The 26,564-nt window shown below is 39.8% G+C and overlaps 1 protein-coding gene and 1 long non-coding RNA gene across 8 annotated transcripts in view; one reads left to right on the top strand and one right to left on the bottom strand.

Moving 5' to 3' along the window:
* Positions 1-1,547: 1,547 nt before the first annotated feature.
* Positions 1,548-26,564, bottom strand: part of ZMAT4 (zinc finger matrin-type 4) — a 356,108-nt gene continuing 331,091 nt past the window's right edge. For all 6 annotated transcript variants that reach the window (XM_025438880.3, XM_025438812.3, XM_025438949.3 and 3 more), the window contains one exon: positions 1,548-24,153. In XM_025438880.3, the coding sequence (XP_025294665.1) occupies positions 24,138-24,153 (16 nt within the window). In that variant the 3' untranslated portion in view covers positions 1,548-24,137. The remainder of the gene's footprint in view (positions 24,154-26,564) is intronic.
* LOC112654602 (uncharacterized) overlaps positions 9,670-26,564 on the top strand; it is a 33,438-nt gene continuing 16,543 nt past the window's right edge. For both annotated transcript variants that reach the window (XR_004805608.2, XR_003133175.3), the window contains exons 1-3: positions 9,670-9,785; positions 11,001-11,100; positions 20,094-20,178. This is a non-coding gene — a long non-coding RNA (uncharacterized LOC112654602). The remainder of the gene's footprint in view (positions 9,786-11,000; positions 11,101-20,093; positions 20,179-26,564) is intronic.

The raw sequence follows: 26,564 nt of genomic DNA, 5'->3' as shown, positions 1-26,564 counted from the left end.
TCCCTGTTCCAAAGTCTTTTTCATTTCCTGAGGCCTACGACTTTTCTTTTCCTCATCAACATTTAAAGGTATCTTCTGCTTCTTTCTCAGTATTTTCCTGCTGGACTGGGAGAGATAGCAAACGAGGATTGTGTGGGTTACCAGCAGACATGATCTTGCAAATTGGCAGGGAAGGAGGCATGCTTTAGCCTGCCAAATGATGAGTGTTATTGAAGATGTAAAATACTCCATGACTTTGATAATGTAGAGAAATGGCTTGACATGAACTCGAACTGCCAGCCAAACAGAAGAAGTGACAGCTGATTCATTAGGCCTTCTTAGTTTCCAGGCATGAAGGTTCTTGTTGGTCTCCTGTGGCTTATTCAGAATCTGGCCTGAAGTATTAATTTGCAACCTGCTAAAAGAGCGGTGAACTTGGATAAATACAGATAAATACAAGTCAACACATTTTAAAATGCTCTTTTCCTTGTTCTGTTGATTTTTCTCCAGTGGGTATAGTATTTCCAAAGAGTTCTAAAGTCACTTCTTGCATTCCTTATGCGTGATTTTTACCAGCTCTGCCAACCTGGAAAACCCTTAAGTGCGCAGAGAGAGTAACTTTGAAGCTTTAGCTGTCAGGGCACAGAAAACAGGAAGCCAAGTGGCCCAGGAACAGAAACCTCAGAAGTGAGCAATTTCCTGTCAACTACCACAACCCTGGCCTACCCCAGACCCCAGTAATGATGCACTCAACATTCATTGTTAAACCCACTCCCAATACCTAAGCTATTCTTTTTTGTTTCCTATTTTATCTTTTGGGTCAAACTTTTTTGGCTTGTGGGGAATGGGGGGTCTCATTTGCCTTCTTGGTTTCTTTGTTTTGTATTTTTTTTTTTAAGAGAAAGGTAGAGAGGTAGGGGGGAGGGAGGAAGGGGCAGAGAAAAAGAGAAAGAGAGAATCTTAAGCAGACTCACCTCCCAGCACAGAGTTGGACTCAAGGCCTGATCTCACGACCCTGGGATCATGACCTGAGCTGAAATCAAGGGTTGGATGCATAACTCACCGAACTGCCCAGGCACTGCCTTCCAGGTAATTCTTACCTCATCTATCTTTTGTCTGTCTCAAAGTCCTTACTTTTTAAACTTTTTTTTTTTTTTTCTCAGTCCCAATGCTACCTTCTTTCAGCCCCTTACTATCTCAGAGTCATAGCAGGTTCTGACAGCCATGAGATGCCACTGACCTCACAGCCCATGGCAAATACTTACATGTTACAGTGGGACATCACTGCTGAGCCTGTGATACCAGGAGCCCACAGGGAACCTGAAGGATGAAGGACGAGGGGAATAAAAGATAAAGAATGAGGGAAGTGGAAGGAACACCTCAGTAGGTAGCACTCTCTCTCACCTTAGGAAAGAAGCTTGGCCTTAGATGGGAGCAGGGAGTACCAGGAGATTTCCTGGGGTCATGGAGCAAGGGAATTTTAAAGATCTCTAGATCAGTGTGGTGTGGAGAACAAACAGTTCTTTGGGGAAGTCTTTACAGGCAAAGAATCTTTAAACAAAGTAGCATTCATATTCAATGCATATTTTTATTGAACTTCCATGATGTGCCAGGCACCACACAGGCAGAGGTTGAACATGATGGACAAGGCTCCTACTCTCATGGAGCTCACACTCTAGTACAGAAGATAGACAATTCAATAAGCCATTGATTGCAAGTGTGACACATATTACAAAACAGAAGGTACAAGAGTCTGTTGGAGCATCTAAATTTGGAAGAATGTATTGACCTTGATAGGAAATGAGGAAAAAGCCCTAGAATGTCCTCCAAGTGAAAGCTCGGGGTAGAGTAACAAAAGGATCTGAATCCCACCAAAGTACACATTCCACCACTGCTAGAGACCAGGCTTGCACTGACCAACAGTTGGCCCCAGGCTGGATTGGCCTTGTCCAGATGCAGGCGCTACCCCATGGTATGTAACTTCTGTAACTTCTATCTGGATGCCTCTGCCTGACACCACATGTTCCCTTTCATCTGCATCGAATTCAACCCAGACCAGTGCTACCTCTCACAATATTATCTCAAGGGTAGAGCTGCAGAGATCCAACTGACTACAAACTAATTTTTAAAAATAAATACAAGCTCTGTTTGCATTACGTTGTTTCAAACTCAGTGTTCCATTAATCTACAGCTGATGATTAAGGAAGGACAAAACCATAGTACTACTGTTGACTCTATCCCTTTCACAGAATCACGGAATGTCAAAGCCTAAGGGGTCTTTGGGGACAATTTAGTCCAATGGTTCCCACTTGGGTGGGGTGTTCTTATCCGACCGAATATCTGGCAAGCTTTTCAAAGTTCACATCCTGCCTATACCCAACTCCAATTCTGATACATTTGGGTTGGAATGAGGGAAGGAGGCTGGCATTCTATTTCAAACATGATCCTCAGTAGATAACAGCATACGTCTGATAGTTCTTTTCCCACCTCCCAGCCTTCAAGAATTGTGATCTAATCCAGTTCCTCCTTTTATAGACTATCTGGAACTAGAGAGGTTAAGTGACTATGTTACACTTTATTTAGTAGTAAAGCTGGAAGTGGAACACACAGCTCATAATATTTTTATTGTTTTTCTATGCTTTGGGATCTAAAGGCAGTACTAGCTTTGGGGTTCCTTCCAGGCTTAATTGCCAGCTGGTATTTCTAGTTACAGCCGTGAACATAGGGTATGTTACAGATCTCTGCAATGGTCTGGGACCAGGGACAGGAAGGAAATGTTCCTCGTATCTTGGTCTGTCTTAATGCTGCTGAAGCCATGAGTGTTTGTAGTTGGAGTAGAGTGACCCCTGACCCCTAATACATTTACTATGTGGCCTTTTACAAAAAAACCTTTCCTGGTGCCTGATACAGAGTAGAGAGAGATTGAGAAAAGTCATGATGGAAAGAGGATTTGTCCTCATTCCCCCGAGGCTGGGATATAAAGAGAGGTCTCTCTAGTAGGACCCTCAGATCCTAGTCTGTGTGTATTTTTTCATGCCACCAATATCAACCTTTGCTCTGTATGTTCTTTCCACATAATAGGTGGTTATATCAGTTTTTACCACTGAAACAACAGGGAAGGAAGACTATCCTCATGCGTATAACCACACAGACATTAGGGACTTAGTCTCGCTGTCCAGAAACAGCTCTACCTTTGCAGGCAGACCAGTGAACTGGGGTATTTTGAATATATTCTGATACTCTGTAAAAAATAGAATGATGAACATGAGGATAGCCAACTGACTCATTAATTAACCCCACCTTATCTCTGGCTCTGACCTCCTCACCAATCTTTAAGTCCCCATTCACCCACACATCTCTGAATAAACACATGATTTTGATTACAGCAAATGGATCAGAGTGAGCACAGAACTGGGAAACAGAAAATGCACTTTGTTTTTTTTTTGTTTTTTGTTTTTTTTTAGAAAATGCACTTTGATACTAGCTCTCTATGTGTCCTTGAAAATGAATAACTGCCATTATAATTGGTATTCTTTGTCAAATGACTACTTAAGCTCATTGTCTCGAAAGAATCCTATAAGGCAAGTATTATTAATCTAATTTTAAAGAAAACTAAGACTGAAATCATTTAATCCACTGCCTAAGATCACCTTCCACTATCTTCCTAACAAGTGATGGAATCCAGGTTTATTCAATTCCAAGACTGTGCTCTTCTATGATTAAAAAAAAAAAAAAAAAAAAAACTTGTTTCCCTTCTGCTCCTCAGTTTCCTTATCTGTGAAATATGATTATGGTAAATTCACTTCAAGACTCTGTCAGCAAAATAAATTGTTGATCCTGAAGAGCCTAAAGGTTCTATTTGGCCACTTAGTAAAGCCAAATGAAGATATGCATTTTCTACAGGTTGAGAGAATCCACCAAGACCTTGGGGAAAGAGTGGCAAATAAGCCAGACCCACTGCCTTCGTGGAATTTTGTCTATTCCACGTTGGCTCCCTCTCTGTATGGCACAATAAGATTTCAGATAATTTTTCCGGACAAATGGAGTAGAAAGAAGCAAGTAAAAACTTTCATAAAAGAAGAAATTATTCCAAAACTGTACCTTCATTCTTATTAAAAGAATGTGTTCAATGCTGTACATTTCCTGAACTTCCAATTAGGTATTATGCCAGAGGAGACATGTATCCTGCAGGGAGCAGAGAAAGATGCAGACAAGAAAGGAAGAGACGGAGACGCAGAGCCACTGGCACCCAGTGGCGAGAGGGTCACAGAAAGCAAAGCCTGTGTAAGCACACTCAGGTGAAGACAATTTCAACTCTGATATGTGGTTTTTCCTTCCCTCCCTTTCCCCTGGAACAACCTTTAAAATAAAAAAGGCAAGTTAAATCACAGTCTCTCTGGAGTGAAGAAAATTGATGAATGGTCTTGTACTGAGTAAAACATAGGTAAAGCTTTGAGGTACAACACCTAGCCATGCAGACACAGGGGCAACTTTCACTATTTTGACTGTCTATCCCTTCTTGAGATGCAAGGGATTTTGGTCTAACAGAAGGCCAGCAGCTATACCTTTATTATGAAGCAACTGCTCTGTAGTGGCTGGGGCCTTTTCCCTCCCCTGTATCCATCCACCCATAAATGCAATCTGCAAATAGTCTCTCTCTGGGGAAATAAATTTCTCTGAGCATGGCTTTTCTGGGAATCATATTCTCAGCACTAGCCAACATGAGGAGTAGATAAAGGGGAATATTTTACATCTGGGAATAGTAAGAATGCAGTAAAGGGGGTGGAGATAGAACATAGGAATGATACTCGCAGTCAGGTCACTGTGGAGTATGCACACATGAACCCCACTATCTAGCACCATCGCCAAGTAGAACTACTTGCAGTGATGGAAATGTTCTGTGTCTGCACTTAGTGCCCATTAAACACTTGAAATGTTGCTGGTGCAAATGAGGAACCACATTTTAAAGTTTATTTAATTTTAATTAATTTATAACTGTTATGTGCCCAGTGGCTTCTGTATTAAACAGGGGAGGTCTAAAGGATACACATTAGGCAAATAAATGGTAGGCACCAGAAATTCCCCTAAGGCTTCTAAACTTCAACATATCTTTCTGCTTGAGATATAACATGAAAATTCAAATTGGTAAAAACAGGGTAACTAAGAAATTCCATTCTTTTTGAGGGCAAACCACAGACCTTAATACCTCTTGCCCTGTTTAAGGATGAATAGCAATAAAAAGAAAATACACTTTAGACCCAAGAATATATTTTGATACACAAAAGCACAAACATATCAAATATATATTTTTCATCATGTAGTGCAGGAAATAAAAATATATTTTGAAATTATTCCTTAATGTTGATTAAATTCTCAAAAATATTCAAAAATAAAAGAACTATATAAAAGGGAAGCTGAAAAATTAGCTGTTGACACAACATATTGAGTTAAAAAAATAGGTAGCTGAAAATCAAGAAGAGATAAAAAAAAGTCATTAGATGATACAAGGGAAGATTATAGACAGTTGGAATGCAGTCATAGAACTGCAATCTGCATGAGAAGTCCCAAAACACATAATCAATACTGTAAAAAATCAAAGGAGCAATCTGGAGGGTGCATTTTCAAGCTCCACATAAGTGTAGATTAAAAAAAATGCAAAGAGATGCAAACAACTAAAGTTAAGATAAATAAATGGAATAGAAGCAACAATCAAATACATAATCAGAGGAAAACATTTATATATATGAAGACAGACCCAAGGCACAGATTGAAAGAGTTGCTGAAAGCTAGCAAAATGAGTGAAAAGAAATAAAGAGCCATACATACCTTTAAAAAAAATTATTTATTTTAAAGAGAGAGCAAACATGTGAGCAGGGGTAGGGGCAGTCTCAAGCAGACTCCATGCTAAGTGTGGAGCCCAATGGGGGGCTCAATCCTGCAACCCTGAGGTCATGACCTGAGCTGAAACCAAGAGTTGGAAGCTTAACCAACTGAGCCACCCAGGAGTCCCTTTTAAGTTTTGTTAAAGATTTATTTGAAGAGCCATATATGCCTTTAATAAAAGGTTTATATTTCAAGAGTTAGTAAAAAACTACAAAAGTGTTCAGACAAATGTACCTCTCTTTCCCCAAATCCAAAAGTGGATGAATATGAAAGAATGACACAGGTAATATTTCTGTGAAGTTCTATAACATCACCCTTGATAGTCAACTGTATATATGCACATTCGAGCTGCAGACCTTTCACTCATCCTCAGTCTTTATCCAGATATACAGAACAGAATCATTCTTAAAATAAGAAAAAATATTTTAAAGTGATAATTTAATTAGGTAATTGAGAGCTAATATATTGAAGGGGTGTTAATTTTTTTCTCAATAGTCAATATTTCATCAATAATATTAGGCTTTTTTCCTTGTTAAAATATAGATGGTACTACATCTCCAGCATTTCTTTCACAGACTGCTCAAGGCGATTACATTTTGAACCCTTCATAAAAGTACATTTTTAACAATATTCAGAAATTGGTCCAAAATAGGCTATAACTTTTCATAGTTATATTTTTTATGACTGCTAAAACTGTTAAACTTTTATGTATCATGATAAAACTAGATCAGAAGATTCTTAAGGTCAAACCTCCCATGTTAATCTTGCTCAGAGTCCACACAGAGCTTTGTGCTTAGTAGGAATTTAATAATAATTTTAATATACCCTTGTAACCTGCATTTTCAAAGTAACAATGTACTGCAATACATCGAATTGTGTCTATTTTCAAATACCTCTTTCCCGGAAACTCTTCTGAATTTGTAAGTTCAGATACCACATCACCCTGATGGTGGTGACAACCTCTCAACCCTGTTTCAAGCTATTCTCCGTGATTTGCCTATTCTCCTTCATCCCACAGACCCTCCCTCCTGAACTTCAGACCACAGGACTGAGCAGAGCCACTGAGACTGTTTATGAAAACATAACATAAAGTGGGCAAGGAGTTCTGTGGCGGCTGTAACAGCCAGCTTTCTGCTTCCTCTCCAAGAACAGGCTTATGACCTGTCCCTCCATCTTTCCAACCCTCCACCCTCCAATACCTTGGGATTTTTTTCTCAGTCCTGAAGTCCAAGAAGTTTAGTTGATTTGAATTAGATTTCTGCCACTTGTCACTGAAAGACACCTGACTAATAATTATATACATAAATGAAATTGAAAAAAAAAGTACTTAAATTTAGATTTTAAGCTTTGGTTAAAAAGCTTGGTTGGTTAGAAAGAGGTACTCATTGTTACAGTTTAATTTACTGTCTGTTCTCTTAGATAGCTAACACTGTGCTTCCATATTGTTTTATAATTGTCTGTTTATACCTCTTGGTAATCCATTTCTGTGTAGCAAATTATTCTCATACCAAGTGGCTCAAAATAATCATTTTATTTTTATCTCACAATATAATGGGTCAGGAATTCAGGCAGGGCTTGCTGAGTGAATCCTTGGTTCCAGGTGGCAACCACAGGGTCACTTGGTAGTGTTCAGCTGGCAGCTGGTCTGGTCTGGTGAGTCTAAACAGTTCCGCTCATATATCTGCTCTTTGTAGGGATGATTAGGCCTAGCTGGGTGCCTCTTCTTCCTCATATGGCTTCACAGTCTCCCAGAGACCACCCAGATTAGACTTCCTACATACTGGCCCAGGGTTGCAAGAAAAAGGACCTGGAAACTGGCAGTTGGTAGGGCCTGGACCCCAAACTGGCACCTCATGGCACATGCTATATTATAGTGGTCAAAGCCAGCCAAGATTCAAAAAGGGGGAAAGTGTCAAAGGATCTGTGGCTTCTTTTATCCTCTTTTCCTAGTAGTCTCTGAGCACCCTGAGAGCAAGACATTTATTGATCTTTGCATTTCTCAATCAAAAATTGGGCCAGAAACACAAGTTAGAAGGGTAGAGAAGTGCATCAGGATCTAGACCCTTGGAAATATCCTTAAGTAGCTGCATTAGTCCTGGGCTGCAGCCCTCTCAACTTCCTGCTACATGGAAAGACAAACAAGCAAAACTCTCCTCCCTCCCCTCAAACATGTGTTTAAAGTATTGTTAATAGAGGATCGGACTAGGCTTAAATCTTCCTCATCTGTAACAGATCTTAGAATGCAGTTGAACAATGTTCACAGTAGGGTTTTCTTGGAGGGATCAAACAATTTTTACATAAACCATGCTGATTTCTAAATTTCATGTTAGGGAAAATTGATTTTTTTACATCAAAAGTTAAGGAAATATACTTTTGAGTGTATGATTAGAAAATGTTAAAGGTAACCACTACAAAATTTAAACTATTGAAAATTACAAATAACTAGAGGAAAAGAAAGGAAACAGCACATATTAGAGATACAAAGGAAACACACAAAACACAAAACAAAATGACCTCAAATTAAATGTTCTGGGACTGCCAAAATAGATAATGGTTTAATTCTTCTGGTAAAAGAAAAGACTCTCAGTAAAAATGTAAAAGAAAGAGAACTAAACCCCATAGTAATACACTTTTTATAAGAGACACAAGTAAAATAAAAATGACACAGAAAGCTAAAAAGCAAGGGGAGTGGGTGGGGGTAGGGTGAGCAAAAATAATCAGATAAATTAAAATTAAAAGAAAGAAGAGTGGGACAATCTTAATAACAGAAAATACAGTCTAACATCCTAACCAGGATAAGGAAGGTTTGTCCATAATATTAGCAATGTTAGAATTATGATATGATATCATAGTATAATACAACATAGTATAATACCCGTGATACTTCTCTACCAGGTCATTTTGAAATGCTTGTGGTACGACTACAGTGCTAAGCACATTTACACCTAGTGTCTTATTTAATTCTTACAACTGTGCTTTAGAATGGGTATCATTATACTTAAGTCACAGATGTGGAGATCAGCGATCCTGTCTTAGATGACAATACGGACTTGAAGCTTTGGAAGTACAAATGGAAGATGAAACAAAAACAAACAAACAAACAAAAAAACCACACACCAACCTGGGCCGAGCTGGGGTCTTGCTTTGAATTCTGCGGAACAAAGGAACCTGCAGGAGTCAACCGCCAGGTCTCATTCCCACGCTGTCAGGCATTTGAAATGGGCTCCAGAAACCCTGAAGGGGGCGCTCTCTTGCAGGTGGCCCTCATCGCAGCGGGAAGAAGGCAGGCTAGGGTGATTTGGACAAGGGAGGACATTTTTCACATAGGAGTTTTATGTCCTGCTTTTAAGAAAAAGAAAGAAGATTCCTCTCTGCCCCAGCAACGGCGCTGTAACCATCACTTGCAGCCAATGAGAAACCGTCATAACCTCGAATGCTTGTTCTTGTCAATGAACTTTGTTCAAATCAATCCTCTGCAGTTTCCTCCTAAAGCTTAATGAAAGCTGACCTTCCCCTTGCCTTTTCAGTCTGGGCTATGTTTTGTTTGTCTCAAATTGCGATTCCCCCACTCTTTCTGGGTTAGCTCATTTTGCTGGTAAAGTAACTGGCAGTTTTATTATTAAGGTTGACAGGAGCACTGCCTCTCTCCCTCCAGATCCAGAGACTCCCTCCCAGGCTTCGGAATGGCCCAGGACCTAGGGGTAGGTGGGCAGTGAGGGGCTCCACATGCACACAAGAGGGGTGCTTAGCCAGAAAAGGGATGGTTGGAAGGCTCTCTGTTCTGATCTCCTACTCTCTCCCTGGTTGCAGGACAGGGCCTGGTTTTGCTCCTGAAAAAAAAAATCACCCAGAGGCTCAGATAGCTGCATACTGAAAGCGTTCAGGCTACATCCTAGAACCAGTTGCTGATATCCTGACTCCAGGTAGGGCAGTTTGAAACAGCTTTGCTCACTCTTTCAACAGCTAAGAAATAGCTCAGGGCCTATTTTTGACTTGTTATAACTCAGCTACGGAAGTTTTTCTGCTTACAAACCATCAAATAATAATGTTCAGAGGAGCAAGCAGAACTACACACCGGAGCAAAAACCATCAATTATGGTTACCACCAAAGGTGGAGCCTTATGCTGATACACTCCAGCCCAATCATTGTCTTGGTTGGCTGGTTGGTTCAGTTGTGTTTGGACTTTGTAGTGTTTTACAAATATCATTAAGCTCATCGGGTGCAAAAAGTAACCAGAAGAATTTTTGAAAGCTCCAATAGGAAGAAACGTTTGACTTGGATGGGGCGGGGGGTGGAGGGGTGGGTGAGTAAAGATAAGGCATGAAAAAAATTAAATGTGGATTTTTTAAAAATGAAAAATATTGCATGTGCTTTTGCTTGTGGAAATGAGCCATTGATTGGGCTGTTGCAAGGATTCTGCAAGACAGAACAAATTGTGCAACAGCAAAGCATATTGCACAACAGCAACAACTAGGAAAAGTGGTGAAAAAGTGACTGACTACATGGGATATTCCCTTGGTCAGCTAAGATGGGTAGGAGCTGTTGAGGGGCTCAATGTAAATGTGGGAAGTGCTGCAGAACCATCTCCCATGTGAGCCACAGCAACCCAAGGGTTTAAGGCAAATTTGCCAGTGGTTTAAGTTCACCTGCCAACACGTTGGGATCATCAACACATTTATAATGCTCATGAAACTGCTGTATTCTAGGAGGAGGTACCAGATATGATGCACACATAAGCAAGAGAGAGAAGTCTGCTGATGTCAAATCTGTAAAAGGTGTTTTCTCCTCTCCTTTCTGTTGGAAAGATACTGTGGGCTGAGGTGAAACCCTCTCATCATTGGTTAGGGATTACAAACATATTGGTATATTCTTTCAGGTTTCTCTTTGGGGATTGTATCCCGAGTTCTCAATCCTCAGGGGTGCATAAAGCATTCTCAGGGCCTGACTTGTCACCAGGGGCTGCTGAGGCCATGCATGACCTGGGGCCTTCGCTGCCCTTGCCCGAGGTCTGGTATGGGAAACACCAAGCACTTTAGTTCACAGAGTGAGCACACCACCAAAGTTCTAGTCCTAATTGTGCCACTAGTCAGCTGGGACTTGACAATCATCTCTCCTCTCTTTGCCTCATTTTACTCAGCTCAAGAGTTCCAGCTGTAGCCACCCCAAGAAGTCTACACTTGGAAGGGAGCCAGAATACCACAAGGACCTGCCCTAGAGAAGGATGCTGCATCCCACAGGTGAGGACGTGTCTGCCAACAAGGCTTCCTTCTCTGATTCATTTTTTAAGAGACTCTAACCAAGTTCTTGTTAATTACTTCTCACCATCTATCCTTCACATTCCATGTCTGATGGCCATCATGCTTCTAAGACAACAATTAGTCCATCAAGTAATGGATGAAAATAACTGCTTTCCTGCCTTCAGCCTCTCATAGAAGTCATTTCACTTACTTTTGGAGGAGGAGGATTAATGAGGTCTATCTAATTTTCTTTTGCCAAAGTTACTAATTTAACAGACTTTCCTCATCAAAAGACCACATGGATGATCTATAGTTTTCTGTAAATGTGTGAAGAACTAACTCGTTCCACTCCCACAGAGTGATTTGATTTCATCTCTTCTCCTAAATTTGGGGAAAAGTTTTTCAAAAGGAAAAACGGCAGCTATTCCAAAACAATGGTTAAAGTTTTAAGATATTGTCTGCCTCCTGTCCATACCTTATTAAATTGGCCTGAAATATTTCACAAATATTTCACTCTGGAGAAAATTAACACAAGTTATTTTTTGTGAACACCAGAACACATTGGCTTTTCACGAAATAGAAAGCACTTCGTTTATGTATTCGAGAGCCTCATATTACTCCAGCACAGTTCTGTTGGTTTATCAGTGCAAAAAACAGTTTTACTTTCTGGGTGTATAAATTCAAATATCAATTATGTGATTAGCAATTGCATTTCTAATTAGAACTTTAAGTTTGTGACAAACACAAAGCTTCTCAGTTAACCTGTGAGAATGTTTCTATACTGTATTTTTAGCTTCTGAAATACATCAAAATAAGAACTACAGTAGCACAGAATGTTACCCACAAAACAGGTCTATCTTTTGGTACTAATTTGAGAATCAACAAAAGAGCCTAAGTTAGCACCTACAGGCAGCTGCTATCCACCTGTCTCAGCTGCCCTCATTCCTCAAAGTCATCCCTGCCAGGGCACTGTTTACCAACAGCTTTGCACCCACTGAGGCAAACCTGTACTGTAGTACCTGTGTCATTCCTGTATCTTGGTCTCTGAGTACCTTGGCTCACCTGACCACCTGGCCAGGAATCAGCTATAATCATCAACCCACCACACATAATTATGGGCAGGCACCCTGGAAGTCCTGGAGTCTCTACAGAATTCTGCAGAAATAGGAAGAGAAATCTGAAATAAACTTGGGGCATATCCAACTATTTGGTAGAATGTTGTGGATGTTTTGGGGAACTCATTCCACTCTCGGAGCTCCTGCTCTAAGCGCTGCTCACTTGGTCTCCTTGGTGCTGCTCCTTGGTCTCTCCTATGAGATTCTGCGCTTAATTCTGATTGTTGCCTTCCACTCTGCATCGCCTCCATGTCTGTGTGCTCTCTCAGCTCTCACCCTTGCTTAGCTCCTGTTCAGTCTGTGGCCAGCAGGTTGTAGCCACCTAGTCCCTGCTGCCAGCACCAGATTCACACAACCTGGGTCCGCTCTTCGGAGCCCTCCCTCAAGCACCAGCTGAGGAGCCATGACCAACCCCAGACAGCACACCTGTTACCCAGCTCTTGAGGTGGTTTTTTTGTTTGTTTTTGTTTTGTTTTATTTTGACTCAGAGACCTGGATCCCAGTCCCTCACTTTCCAGCTTCTTCCTGGCAACTTTGGATCTGCTGCTTGGTCTTTTTCACACATCCGTGTTCAGACAGTGCCATGTCACTGGATATGAACACTTTTCCAAATGTCACCTGAGTTTTACACTGTTGTCTGGAAACTTCATAATGGCCTTTCAAGCAATTCTGCCCATGGCAAGCCCTTGTCATCTGGCCATTCTCCTCAGTGTCTGCCCAGACTCGGCTGCTTCCTCATCCCTGCTGAGACATGATGCTGAGGTGTCTGGTGCCTCACTTGGGAAGGCACCCAAGATGTGATGACTCCTCATTCCCAGGCATGGCCACACTGCAGTAGGTCTCCACTGTAGACCAGCAACAGCAGGTGACCAGAGGCTCCTTCAGTTTCTACTTCTCTAAAAGGCCTAGAGCTGACAAAGTATGGTCACTTGGTACAGAAGGTTAGGCTCAAGCAGAGTGAGCTATCCCTCTGTTTTGCAGAGAAGGTAGGGCTCCATTTGATGGTTTCTTGACACATTCAGATGATAGTAAGCAGAACAGGCCAGTGTGAACTGACCAGAACAGGCACCTAGGGATCCTCTCCTACCAAGCCTACATCATATGAGGAAGGACAGTGAGGTTTCAAGAAGGGCTTTTCCAGAGTCTCAGAGTCGGCAGGAGAACAAGAACTAGGATTCTAGTGCCTGAGCCCTTTAAGACCTTGGGGGTGGGGGTACCTCAGAAGATGCCCCACAGGCACCATGCAAACTCTTAGCTTGTTCCCATTTCAAGTGACACTAAGGGAGTTCAGTTTCCGGCTCATCCTCTTTTGACTAGTAACAAATACCTAAAGAAATTTGTAATAACCACTCATACTTTTCCCCTTTCCTAAAGCCAGGATTTTGCCTGAATTCTATTTTCCTGTCCTTCTTCTTTTCCTCCCCTGCTCCCCCTCTCCCCCCAACAATCTAGAACCTTTGTGTGGCTACAGTGATTCCACAGAAGCCAGCCCTCCCTCCTGCCCAGGGAAGTAGAAACTAATATAGTGCCTTAATATTCCTAGGGAACATTATTATCATTTGATATGCCAATGTGATAATGGGCAGTTTGCCAGTCTTGTCATTTTAGAAGCAAATTGGCTTAAGTAATCACCTAAAACATCCTCTTCCAAGGGACTTCTTCCCCCCCACATAAGGAACAGCACCTGTCATTTCCAGCTGTGAGGCACAGAGAAAATATTTCCCCTACTAAGCAATAGAAGGAATTTGTTGGAAGCTTTTGCAGGCCTTCCATTTAAATAAAGCTCTTTTGTAAAAAATAAAAATTCAATGCACGCTCGCAGATCAGTGTTGTCAAATATTCAATTTAAACTCTCCCTGTTATTTACATTCTCCATCCTAACAACCATTATTACACAAGAGAGGTTTTTTTCCCCGCAGAGAGCATTCGTGCAACGTGGTGCTGGTGTTATTACCCAAGCGATCCTTGTCTCCCGTTCGCCCGTGTTCCAAAGCCTTATCTCCATTGTTCCCTTTGTCCCTCCAGCGCCGAGTGGGCGTTCTCCACGACAGCAGACAGCGATTTTCCGTCTCTCAATAGTCAGCCTGATTCAGATGGGATCGATTGGAGGGAGCCAGAGCCTGAAAACCACTGCAGCAGCACGTGCCCAAGGGTGTGACAGGTTCCTGCTCCCCACACCCTGTTCTCCCTGCAGCTTTCAATGTGACAAGGGCCCTGCCTCTTCTCTTTCTCACACAGGCATTTGCTAGCATGCCTGAAACCAGGCTAAAGAGTGCTGCCTCATTTCTTCTCAAAGGGCTCTCCCGTGTGTGCTTTCTTTCCAACTCAGGGGTCCGGGAGTAGTAACAGAATATTCTCTTTGGGCTGCGACAGGCAGGCGGTAATGGGATGACTCTTGGCAGTGACTGATGGCAGCTATGCCTCTGAGTTTTTGAGGACACCTAGGCTGCAGAACAGTCTAACTGTCATTATGACTGGGATGAGACTATTCCTTCTGCTGCCCTTGAGCTGCACATTGATTTGATCTTGGATTCTTTAGTTGTTTTCATTGCTAAAATTTTTAACATTTTTGGTAATAGAATTGAGGTAGCTCTCTTCACTGTAAGCTGAAACCAGGGGCATACTGGAAAATTGCACAGTCAAGAAAATGAAGAATGAATAAGTCAGAGGCATGTCATGTGAGAAGTAAGCAGAGGCTGCCACAGGCCACCGTTCTGTCACTACTAAGGCCACAAGGTAAAATGCCAGAGATGCTCTGGGCATTTCCAGTAGTTTATGGTAGTATAATATTCTGGGCGAAGTAATTGCAAACTCTGTTTAGTGATGTAAGTGGCATCAGTGCTATCCTCGTGTGGTCTGGTCATATGAATTTGTCTGCGCTGCTTTAATTCACACTCCTGAAGACTGAGATAATCTTGAAGCAGAGGCCATGCTTCATTATTTGTACAACAGTAAAAATGCACAGTCACCTTCTTTAGTTTTCCTTTGACTTCTCTGTGTTATATAGTCACGAATGCCGCCTAGTCCATACCCATCTCTCTGTTTCACCCCAAACAGCTGATCTAGGGAAAGGAAAGTAGCTTGCTTTATGAAAGCCCTCATTTTTTTCCCGGAGAGAATATGGGTAAACCTCCAGCCTCCTAAACTTCAGCTTCCTTCTTGCTACTGCACGTTGATGCCTCCTAATTCATAAAGTCTCAAATTAAATTCATGATTATTTCTATACGTGATTTCTTCAGATAATGAAACCAGTGAAACACTATACACTATATATATTCTCTATATAATAAATGTGTACAGACCATAAAAACACACGGTTCCTTTCTCCCCACCACTTGTCAGGACTACCAAGGTCCCAGCCAGTGCTGATGACAAGGCTAGCAGGAAGAGGCTTGTAAACTAGGAATGGCTGGTGCAGAGAGCTAACCAGGATTGCAGGACCCAACTCCTCAAGGGAGGAGTCAGCAGTTGTGAGTCAGCAAGACTGAAGGGACTAGTGAAATAAACACAACTTCTACGTAACTAGGCTTCAGGAATGAGGACAGAGGAGCTGGGTCCTGGACAGAAGAGTTAGTAGCTGGACACACTTTGAGTGCTGAACAGAGAGACACAACCTGATAGTACTTGAATGCCTAGTCTGAATTGCTCAGGTCCACCAGACTCCCAGGTTGAAGGCAAAGTATATTCCCAGGACTTTCCTGCTGCCAGGCACAGTTCTAAAGAATCTTGAATTCTTTGGCTCAGAGGCTGGGTCAGGTGGGACTCCTAAGCACAATCGTGCCCCTAATGGGACTAGGGCAGAAATAAGGTGGTTCCAACCACACAGGAATTCACTCGTCCACTCCCACGCTATGCACCGATACCTGCCGGTTTCTCTAACATCCGTGATATGGAGAACTTGAATTGTAGGGTAGATTTCTGAGCAAATGCATAGGGAATTCCAATCAGTTAGTAATGAAGGCCAATTTATAGTGCTAAAGGGTAGACATGTTTAGAGAGCTGCAAGATCTTCGAACTTCATGTCCATTGTAGTAAGCTAACTTTTTGGAGGGGTGGGGGGGCTCTTATCTAGTAAGCTGATTTATGTAGTGGATTAGGCTCAAACTCACAGAGTTTATGACTCAGCAATGTCTGTCTGACATTTATTACCACTCAACAGACTGGCAGTCATAAATCCAGCTTCATTTTTACAGTAAAATAGCTCCTATCATGAGACAAAGGAACAAAGGGAAATATTCCACAGCTGTGCTCTTCATCTTGCATCTTATCAAAAAATAGAAAAAAGTATAAAAATGAATAGGTCATGTTGTAATAGGTTCATATTTATACGCATACGTGCGTAGGTACTACATACAAATACTACCTAAAACGTGCTGAATTCCGCCTGATGCTCATGCTTTGCCTGTGGAAACATGGTCAGGAGCTGCATGTCTTGTCCTTCTGTGTGAGAGCAAAGCAGGTCATGGGCTCTCCTTCCTAGCTGCAAGTGTTGGGCTTTGGGGTCAAAGTCCAAGAGATAGAGCTCCAGCCTGGAGTAGAGGTAGGGGTGTGCAGAGGAAGTGAGATGAGAAAGATGCCCATTGGAAATTCACATTGACAGCTTCAGGAATACTTCAGGCTCTGTTCTTCTAGGAAGCTGTTCCCTATTGGAGTTTTATCAGCAGTGACCTTCTTGCTTGTAAGGTTCTATCCCATCATGCTTTTTTTTTCTTTTTTGCTACATAATTTTTAATATTATACAAAGGATACATATAAATAAGTGTAGGGGCACCTGGGTGGCTCAGTGGGTTAAGTGTTTGCCTTTGGCTCAGATCATGATCCTAGGGTCTTGGGATCAAGCTGTACATTGGGCTCCCTGTTCAGTGGGGAGTCTGCTTCTCTCTCTCCCCCTGACCCACCCACTCATGCTCTCTCTTGGTCTCTCTCAAATAAATAAATACAATATTTAAAAAGAAGAAAAAAATAAGTGTATATATATATACATACTTTATCATATATGTTCTTTTTCAATATTTCAAATTTTTATTTAAATCCAGTTAACATATAGCGTAATATTAGTTTCAGGAGTAGAATTTAGTGATTCAACACTTACATACAACACCCAGTGCTCATCACAGTGAGCACCCTCCATAATGCTCATCACCCTACCCACCTCACTCTCAGCAACTCCTCAGTTTGTTCTCTATAGTTGAGTCTGTTTTATGCTTTGCTTCCCTCGCTCCCCCCTTTTTTTTTCCACATGAGAATGAGCAAAATCAGAGAGATGGGCAAGATAGTTTTACAGGTGTCTGCTAGCTCTCACACTGAATGGTTTTATTTTATCTCGAGTAATTATTAGCCAGTTGAGTTGGATGGTGGAAAAGAGGGGAGAAGACAAAATGAAATTGTTATTTTGTTTAATTTTTATAACTCTATAAGAAATGTATCATTTGGGGACACCTGGGTGGCTCAGTGGTTGAGTGTCTGCTTTTGGCTCAGGGCGTGATCCTGGGATTTGGGATCAAGTCTCATATCGGGCTCCCTGCATGGAGCCTGCTTCTCCCTCTGCCTGTGTCTCTGCCTCTCTCTCTCTGTCTCTCATGAATAAATAAATAAAATCTTAAAAAAAAAAAAGAAATGTATCATTAGTCCCATTTGAAACATTGAGAAAGTGAAGCTCAGAAAACTGATTTTAACTTGCCCTAAATCATAAATAAATTGCAGAACCATATTCTAAATCCAGGTTTGTTTTAATTATGATAGCATTTCCCCCATAACATACTCATTGTCTGAAATTTTGTTTTCCATAAGTAACTACTAATTTGAAATATGCATATATGATCAATGTAACACATACAACTCCTTAGCACTTGTTATTAACTGGATTACTAGAGTTTGCAAAAAAAAAAAAAAAGATAAATAGGTTTTGGTTTTTCCCTCTCAGGGGTGCCTACCTCTACTCTCAAAACAATATTGGCTAAAGAAGATTGTTGCAAAGGAGATATGATTTGTTTTCTTCAAATCCCAGAAAAAAGAGAATATCCAAAATTTATGAAAGTTACGGAACTCCACTGTCTTGCACGCAACATCTACAGAGATAAGGTGCTATAGTAGCCAAGACATGTATAAGGCTTGAGTTTAAGTCCTCTCAGGGAGGCTTACCATTCATCAGGAAGATGGACAGTTTCTGAACCAGTGAGTGGGGAAAAAAACTCAAGTATTTGGTTCATTCACACTTCAAAACTATCAAAGAGTAAATGGCTGATGCAGTTCCCCAGGTGGAACACTCACCTTATTACACACCCTCATAGGTAGCTTGTAAAGGTACTTATTAGCTTTCATCACAATTAAACTCTCTACACCTAATGGACATGGAGAGATGGTAGCTTATATAAAGAGGTAGGAGATGGGCTTCTAATTGGCCTTAAATTAAGTGGTAAAGAAGAAGATAATGAAGACAGGCTTTAAAAAAGATGTCTAGTCAAAAGAAGAAACTTGATGAAATGGCAAATATTCTCCATATACTGACTGTATTTTCCTGTTACTAATTACTTTTTAAAAATAGCAGCAAGCTCTAGGTAAACAAAAGAGTGATGGAGAAGAGCACAAGCCACTTCAAAGTTTGCATATGTGCTCCTTAATGACAATGGACATGACAGCCACAAAGCAAATCTAACAAGTGACAAGAAGAATTAATTCAGAAGAAGAGAAGAGGGAACACTTGAGCCATTTATTACTGCTCCTGAAGTCAACTGTGGACATCTAGAGGGCAGGGATTTTCTTTTCTCTGTATGGTGCACTCTCCCTGATGTTCTGACAGTTCTGTCAGAATAAGAGTTCTGAAGACGGCCTTCCTTGCATTATGACTGCTCTTCATTCTGTTATTCTTAAACTCAATGAAGGAGATTATATTTTTTGACAAAATAGAGCAACATCCTTACTACCTTGCTTATATATATGAAACATTAATAGTTTCCTTGGAACTAGTATTAGGGAAGCTAATACCATCCTCCATTCTGAGCGTCTTGGAGATGATTTACAGCCAGAGTAGTGGACTGATAGAACATGGGGTAGACCCAACGTGGCAACTCTTTGGACTTGCAATGATAAAATCATTAACACCAATGTTATGCACACTGGTTAACCCTTCCACTTAGCTGTGAGGACAACTTCAAGAAATATGAGAATATACAGTAAAAAATTTGATTTCAAAGCAGAATATGTGGTCACTGAGTTGACCATCACAGGAAACCTTATCTTAGCATCATTGGTGGTCTTACAGTCAGACTTTTAATCATTTGAAGAGTGACAGGTCAAGTAGAAAATGTGCTAAGAAAGTAGTAAGGATGCAAGATGGGATTTCATTATTGTGTGTATCAATTTCACTTTTATTTCTTTAATTAAAAAATGAATAAATTTAGCAGCCAAATATCCTACATTTGTACATTACTTAAACATTCTGAAGTTGACACAGCCTCTGCGGAGCCTAGTGCCCACCTGCGCAATGAGGAAATCTGAGCTGGACTTCAGACAAGTGCAGATGATGTCCAGGTTTGGTGTATAACAATAGCTTAGTTCTTCAGAAACGATGTAATTTGTTAGTGATAGTTGGAAGTGGGGGAATAGGTGAAATAGGATTCTTCCCCTTCACTCATACAATTTGAAGACGATAGAATGTGTTTTCTAAAGGTCAGAATGAATTGCTAATTAAGTTGAGGCATTTGAAATTAGCAAATAAAACTGCTACTCAGAATAGTGACTAAGGAATAATTAATCATACAGGAAAAAAATGGCAGCAAAGTAGACCACAGTAAATTTAGTTTTTAAATAGCTGCCATAGACCCTTCAGATGATGTTACTAAGGATGGTGAGGTATTAATTCCTTTCCTTTCTGTTTAGGTTATACCCTTTCAAAAAGACAGTGTTCAACGTTTTTCTAGGAAGATACAAATCAAAGCCAATGTCCACCCAAACAACCTCTCTGGTAGGTATTCAGAAACATGTGGAGTAGTTATAACTCTTCCCTCTGTGTTTCACTCAATGTGTTATCATTATCCTAACCTTAAACCCATTATAATTAATTTTTAAATATAAATCACTGACATGTTTTGGCATTTTAATTATTATAATACAAAATTACTTAATACACTCTTTAAAACCAGTGTTAACCACCCCCACCCCCGACCTTTGTGAATGCCTGCTTTAAAATCTGCTTAAGAAAACATTTTGGTTTTGCTTCTAGTTGCTACATTTGCCAGCTTGAGTTTGAGTCCATACTGGGGCTCTCAGAGTTGCATTTTACATCAAGATATTTGTATATTAAGTTTAAAGACAAATTTACCAACATGAATATTACAATGAAATATATAGATAGTTATTTTGACATGCACATCTTAAACTAGAAAGCCAACTAAGGCAGCATTTATATAGAGATTTATATTTTTAAGCACTTGAAATTTATTAATTAGCGAATTCACACCACAAACCTATGAGGTAGTTTAGCATGACTTTAGCCTGAATAAATTAGGTAAGAAGCCAAAAAAAAAAAAGAAAAAAATCTGTCCCCATAGTAATATGTGGATCAAATCCTTCTCATTTTGGTCACAAAAGAACAACAATCAATTCTTTGTCTGAGCTGGTCAAACAATGGATAATTTAGTCTGAATAGAATGTAGAGAGGGTGGTTATTTCATTACCTGACAGTTCAGAAAGTTAATTTTGTTACTGGAGTTTAAAGATGCTGTGCTCACAGCGACTTGTCAGGAATGCCTCCCTCAAAGATCAGCTTTGGGGGAGGGTGGCTACTGCCCCTCCCCAGGGCTCAAATTCACCTCAGGGAGTCCTAGCATTTTTCATCTGTCTCATATTCTTCTTCTCTTGGTCTGGATGATCTAATAAACTCAATTCAGTAGAATGGTATAAAGACCCTTGCAGGTCCAATTTATGTTTATATGTTATCTAAGAGGCAAATGAAAAACAAATCCTATATGGGTCTTTGTGGCCAAACAATTGCAGATGAGAGTTTTATTACTATTTTTATCAGCCAAAGGGATCACTGCGGTCCTCTCTACTTAGCAGATTGCTTTATGATGATATTTACTAGTGCACTGGGCTACGGAGGTTATATATAATGAACACTCATTAATTCGGGTTTTGTTACCATGGCATTTGTGGCCACTGGCACAGATGCTAGTCAGAAGCGCACCTCTAAACTTAAGGAAAAAAACTTTGAAAAGTTAAGTGAATTCTATGACCAGGTCTGTAGGAGTATTTTGTCTCTATACGAAGACATAGATGATTTCAACCACTTAGCAAGAATCCTTTTAAATACAGAGAAAAAAAAAAAACACTCTAATAAAAGGTGCAGTTAGGCTTCTGCAGTTGTTAATTTTGCAACATTTTTCCCTCCCTGGGACAAAATTTCAAATGGCAGTAGTTGGTTACTTTAGTTGCCATTACTCTAAGTACTCTGGAATAGTGAAAAGGGTTTCTATACTGATAATTTAGGTAGTTTCTTTCAAATAGAGTTTTCTCCTAGGTCCCTTGGATTGAAGTTTAATGGGAAATCCCAGGATTCATTCTTATCTCTCTGGGAATCTGCTGACACCATGGGGCCCTACCCCTACCTGAGCAGCTCCGCATGTGCCAGGTCCCCATGGGTCTGTGCCTCTCTGCCAGAATTAATTTGGCTATTTTAAATTATTTACCTTACATCTCACTCCCATTGGTTCCATAATGAATTGGAATGTAAGACATGACCTAATTAAATATAACCATACTACTACTATTATGACTAATAATAAATAAGAACAGAAAAAAACAAACAACTAGCTTTCCAAGCAGAGGTCTCCATCGAAGACTTCCAAAAATATAAATAACATTCATAGGCTGTTCTTGTTTAAAACTTAGTATGTCAGCTCCATGGTATATTGGAACAATAATTTCCCTTACTTATGCAAAAATTAAAAAAAAAGAAATTTGAAAACAAACAAAATCTCTGGTTGGATATTCACTTTCACTTGACAAGTTGCCAAGGAGCGATGATATTTAGATGAGAAATTCTGAGATTCTGAGATCTCAGAATTCCTCATTCTGAAATAATCTGATTATTAAACCCAGAAGCTTATCTGTAAAGGGTTTGGCATGCCTCTCTATAAAGCAAAAGAGATCTATGTTCATAGACTCATCTATATCAGGTCATTAATAAAGTAAAGGAAAAAAACAAAAACAAAAACATAAAACTCGAGGGTATGAGCTCCCTCACTAAACAAACAGAAACAAAGTTTTGTTTTGGTTTTTTTGTGTGTGTGTTTTCTTTTTGGGGGGGGGGGGCTGTTTCGATTTGTTTTTTGTTTTTTACTTGGATAGTGCTTATTTTACAGCGGAATTGACAAATAAAGCATTATTTCACACATTGGCAGAAGAGTCGTCATCGCAGGTTTGTAGCTCTGTTCTGTGCTTTCCAAAACAACAAAATAGACTGCTTCCCATCAAACCCTCCTTCCTTCCCAGGGCACAGCATGTGGCTGGTGTAGCTGATTCTCTCTGTAGGCACGGAAGCTGGCAGCCCTGGCCCCTCCTGAGTGGGCTCTCTTGAGGAAATGGTGCCAACTTTCAAACACCTTTATAACAATACTGTGCATTTGTAAGTCATTTAATTTATTGCTCAATGAGCTGTAACCACCTCAGCTCTCTGTGGAAAAACAAGAGACATCCAGAAAATCCTGACACCAGGAGATCAATTGCCTGTGGTCAGAATGTACAAAGGGCAACCCCAGTCAGAGCACTGAGAAGCATTGTGAATAGAAGTTACATGTCTGACTTCCGCAGCCAGCCTGCAGGACACCAGATCCAGTCACGACGAAGAAGAGTTAAACCCAGAGAAAGCTTTAGAATTTATACTCAGAGGCATTCCCCATCAGAGCTTAACAGTTTTCCAGTCTGTCATACTGGCCAGTGGTGTTCTTTCCAAGTGACTGAGCCTTGGCTCAGCAAGAGGATTCAGTGAGAAACAGAGGAATAGGGGGACTCACCATACCCAAGGCTGTCATTTCTTCAGGACTTAGGCAATTCTTCCCAAATCATCAGCACCCCACATCAGAGCCCACAATTCAGGCCAACTTCATAAGAAATATTCAGTTATTTCCCTCTCATTCAGGGGTTTTTGTAATTCTTCTCTTGGCTGCCTTTGGGAAAACATTTCATCAAGGTCAACTGCTGTTAAGACATTTTTTGCCTAAGAGGATCATCATGCAGGCAAACTAATTCTTTTCCTAAGCTATTATTTTGGCAGCTTGCAAAGAGGACTTGGCTTAACCTTGAGAAACTGTTCTTTGAATGATCAGAAAAAAAGGATTTTCACCCTCTTTATTCTTGTTGTTCAGATGGCAAACCTGGCTCACAGTTTTGAAGGTGAAATGAAGGAGCTGTATTTGTGTCCATTATATATCTTCTACTAGTAGTGATTCATTCTGCTTCTGTGCATGTTGCCACCAATCATGTTCAGCGTGATGAAAAAATAATGTTTATGTCTTGAAAGAGGTGCTTCACATCTCTATCATCAAGGATTTAATGAAATAATTATATGTTGAAGAAATCTAGAATAAATTAGAAATTTAGATCTTCCCACTGTCTTTAAGTTTGAATGAAGTTCCCACTGTTTGCTATAGAATCATAATTGAGAACATGTGCTAAATAGATAATCAGGAAAGAATTAAAAAATCCATCCAAATATCATAACTTACCACAAAATTAAAAGAAAGAAAGCAACAAAGCTCACTTGCTCTCCAAAACTAAGATTAGTTATATGTTAATCTGTGAATCCTCATAAGAAATGTTCATTGTTCAAGAAAGAATCCTCCTCTGGTGGTTGATAAGCAATTCTCCAGGGCAGAGAAATCCTGACATTTTTTTTTTTTTCTCATCTCTTGATTGATGTTTTCACTACTTATTCTTCAGGCTATAAGACAGAAGGGAACACAGTCTTACCTTTTTTCATAATTACATATTCCAACCATCCTCTCTCTTTCCTCCCCCCTCTTTTTCTCTCCCTTTGTCTCTCCCCACATCACTTTAGCTATCAAATTAAAGTAAAGCTGAATTTATATGATGAATCTTTTACATTCTAAATAACCTGTAAATATAATAACTCAATTACCAATGTCATTTCTATGTATGCAAAAGAAAATATATGTCTCAATCCTGTCAATCCAGACACTAAATTCATTCTGCAAGTTCTTAAGATGAAAATAACAAACTGGTTTCTATTCATGGTAGACTGCGTATACCCATCCTGAAGTTTCAGATATAACAACTTGTAGAATCCTCTTGTTGGGAGGGAGAACATTATAGCATTTAGAATTCAAATTATTGTTATAAACCTTATTCTCAATTCATTCAGAATTTTCTCTTAGATAAATAGGAAAAAATGTTTTCTGGTTTTACTCTCAAAAAGTATTGACTTAAATAGGTAACTAATCCTCTTTTTTAAAAATATTTATTTTATTTATTTATTTATTTATTTATTTATTTATTTATTTATTCATGAGAAAGGCAGAGACATAGGCAGAGGGAGAAGCAGGCCCCCTGCCGGGAGCCCGATGTGAGATGGGACTTGATCCCTGGGCCCTGGGATCATGACCTGAGCTGAAGGCAAATGCTCAACCACTGAGCCACCCAGGCATCCCAATAGGTAACTAATCCTTAAATGTTCTTGGTTTTGTTTTTCTTTTGATGAGAAGATACTATCACTTATTGCATGCCTATTATGTGTCAAGAATTTCACTTTTTTTTTTCACTTATAATTTAATCCCCACAACCACCTTTAATTTGGATGTCACGTCTTCGCATTTTAACAGTGAAAACACTGAGGCTTAAATTGTCTAAGTGAATCACACAGCTGCTTAAGGGTGGGGGCTGAACCCCGGGAAAGATCAGAATCAAAAGGCAAAATGCTTGTTGACATCCATACAGTGAATTTCTCTCATGGTGCAGAACATGTCCTCTGGCTGTAGTGAGGCTGCCAAAACAGTATATGTTCATAGTTGACAATGATCCCTAAAGCTATATTTTAGAGGGGACGGTGGCAAAAGTTCAGGGGCAGGTTAGAATCCTTACACAGATTTTCATTTTCATTTTCATCACTAAAAGCTAAATACTGTAGTGGAAATCTGGTAAATGAAAATTCACAAGCTACAAAGGAAAATTCTATCACTCACCTAGAAGCACACAGCATATCTTAGAATTCTATTTTCCATAAAAAAAAAAAAAAAAAAGGTGCTGTCACAGAATATTCTTAGGATCCAGATAAGAATTTGAATGTTGTTGTATAATGCAGACCAAAAGAAAAAGGAAACTATATGCATCTCTGGGAAAAAAAAAAAAAATCACTTTGGAATTTTGCATTGGAATGACCCTGGTAAGCACAACCACTCCTAAATGGTTGTTATAAAAAGAAAAATCCTGTTTTGGAATCCCACATTAGGTGTCTGTTCCATCTGGTCATGACCGAGGAAATTCTACAGTCCTTGTCATTTTCTCATGCTAATCTGACATAAAGGTTAAAAGTTCTCACTAAGCAAACAAGTATAATCTCATTTTAATATATTGCAAAGGTGAACACTTTTCCAATTAAAATGGTTTGAAGTGCCACATCGCTGTGCAACAGTGAGAGGACCAAACACACACACACAGCTGAACAGTCTTCAGTTATGATTACATCATTAGAGGAGACTGAAAGAGATTTTTTTTTTGTAACTTCTAGTAAAAGTGGTATAGTAAGAACTTAATCCCATAATGAGCAAAAATATCACACTCATCCTTTTTATAGTCAGAATGATTATTCAGATCCTTCTGAACACAGAAGTAATGACAAATTAAAATGTCTTTCAATTCCATATAGCTTTTATAATTATTCATCCATTACTCTTATTATTGCTGAAAAGGCTTCATATTTTAGTCAGCATCCCATTTGATACAAAAGAACATGGAAAATTTTACTGCTATTAATAAATATACAGCCATCCAATCCAAGAAGAAAATTCTTTTTCATCTGAGAGATAAGCTGCATAATTCATGTATTTTCAGAAATTTCTTTAAATAGAAAATGAAGAAAGGCATAGGGAAAAAAGAATTCATTATACAGTTTCTATTTGTGGTGAGGGACAGTCTCTTCTCAGAGTCTGAAATTTAATTCAATTTGAAGAGAATTTCAATTGCATTGCATATGTACCAACATACTCATAGAGCTCACTTTATTTTTGACATATATCATCATAAAAATGATGCAACATAGCTGCCACTTCACTTAAAAAAATGTTCCTGAAGGTTACTAGGTACTTTTCTTTGGGTCTTGGAATGTAGTTAGAAAAA

Source organism: Canis lupus, chromosome 16 (genome assembly GCF_003254725.2).
Source record: "Canis lupus dingo isolate Sandy chromosome 16, ASM325472v2, whole genome shotgun sequence".
NCBI lineage: Eukaryota > Metazoa > Chordata > Mammalia > Carnivora > Canidae > Canis > Canis lupus.
The sequence above is the reverse complement of the archived record's forward strand: the minus strand, read 5'-3'. Positions and strand labels throughout refer to the sequence as shown.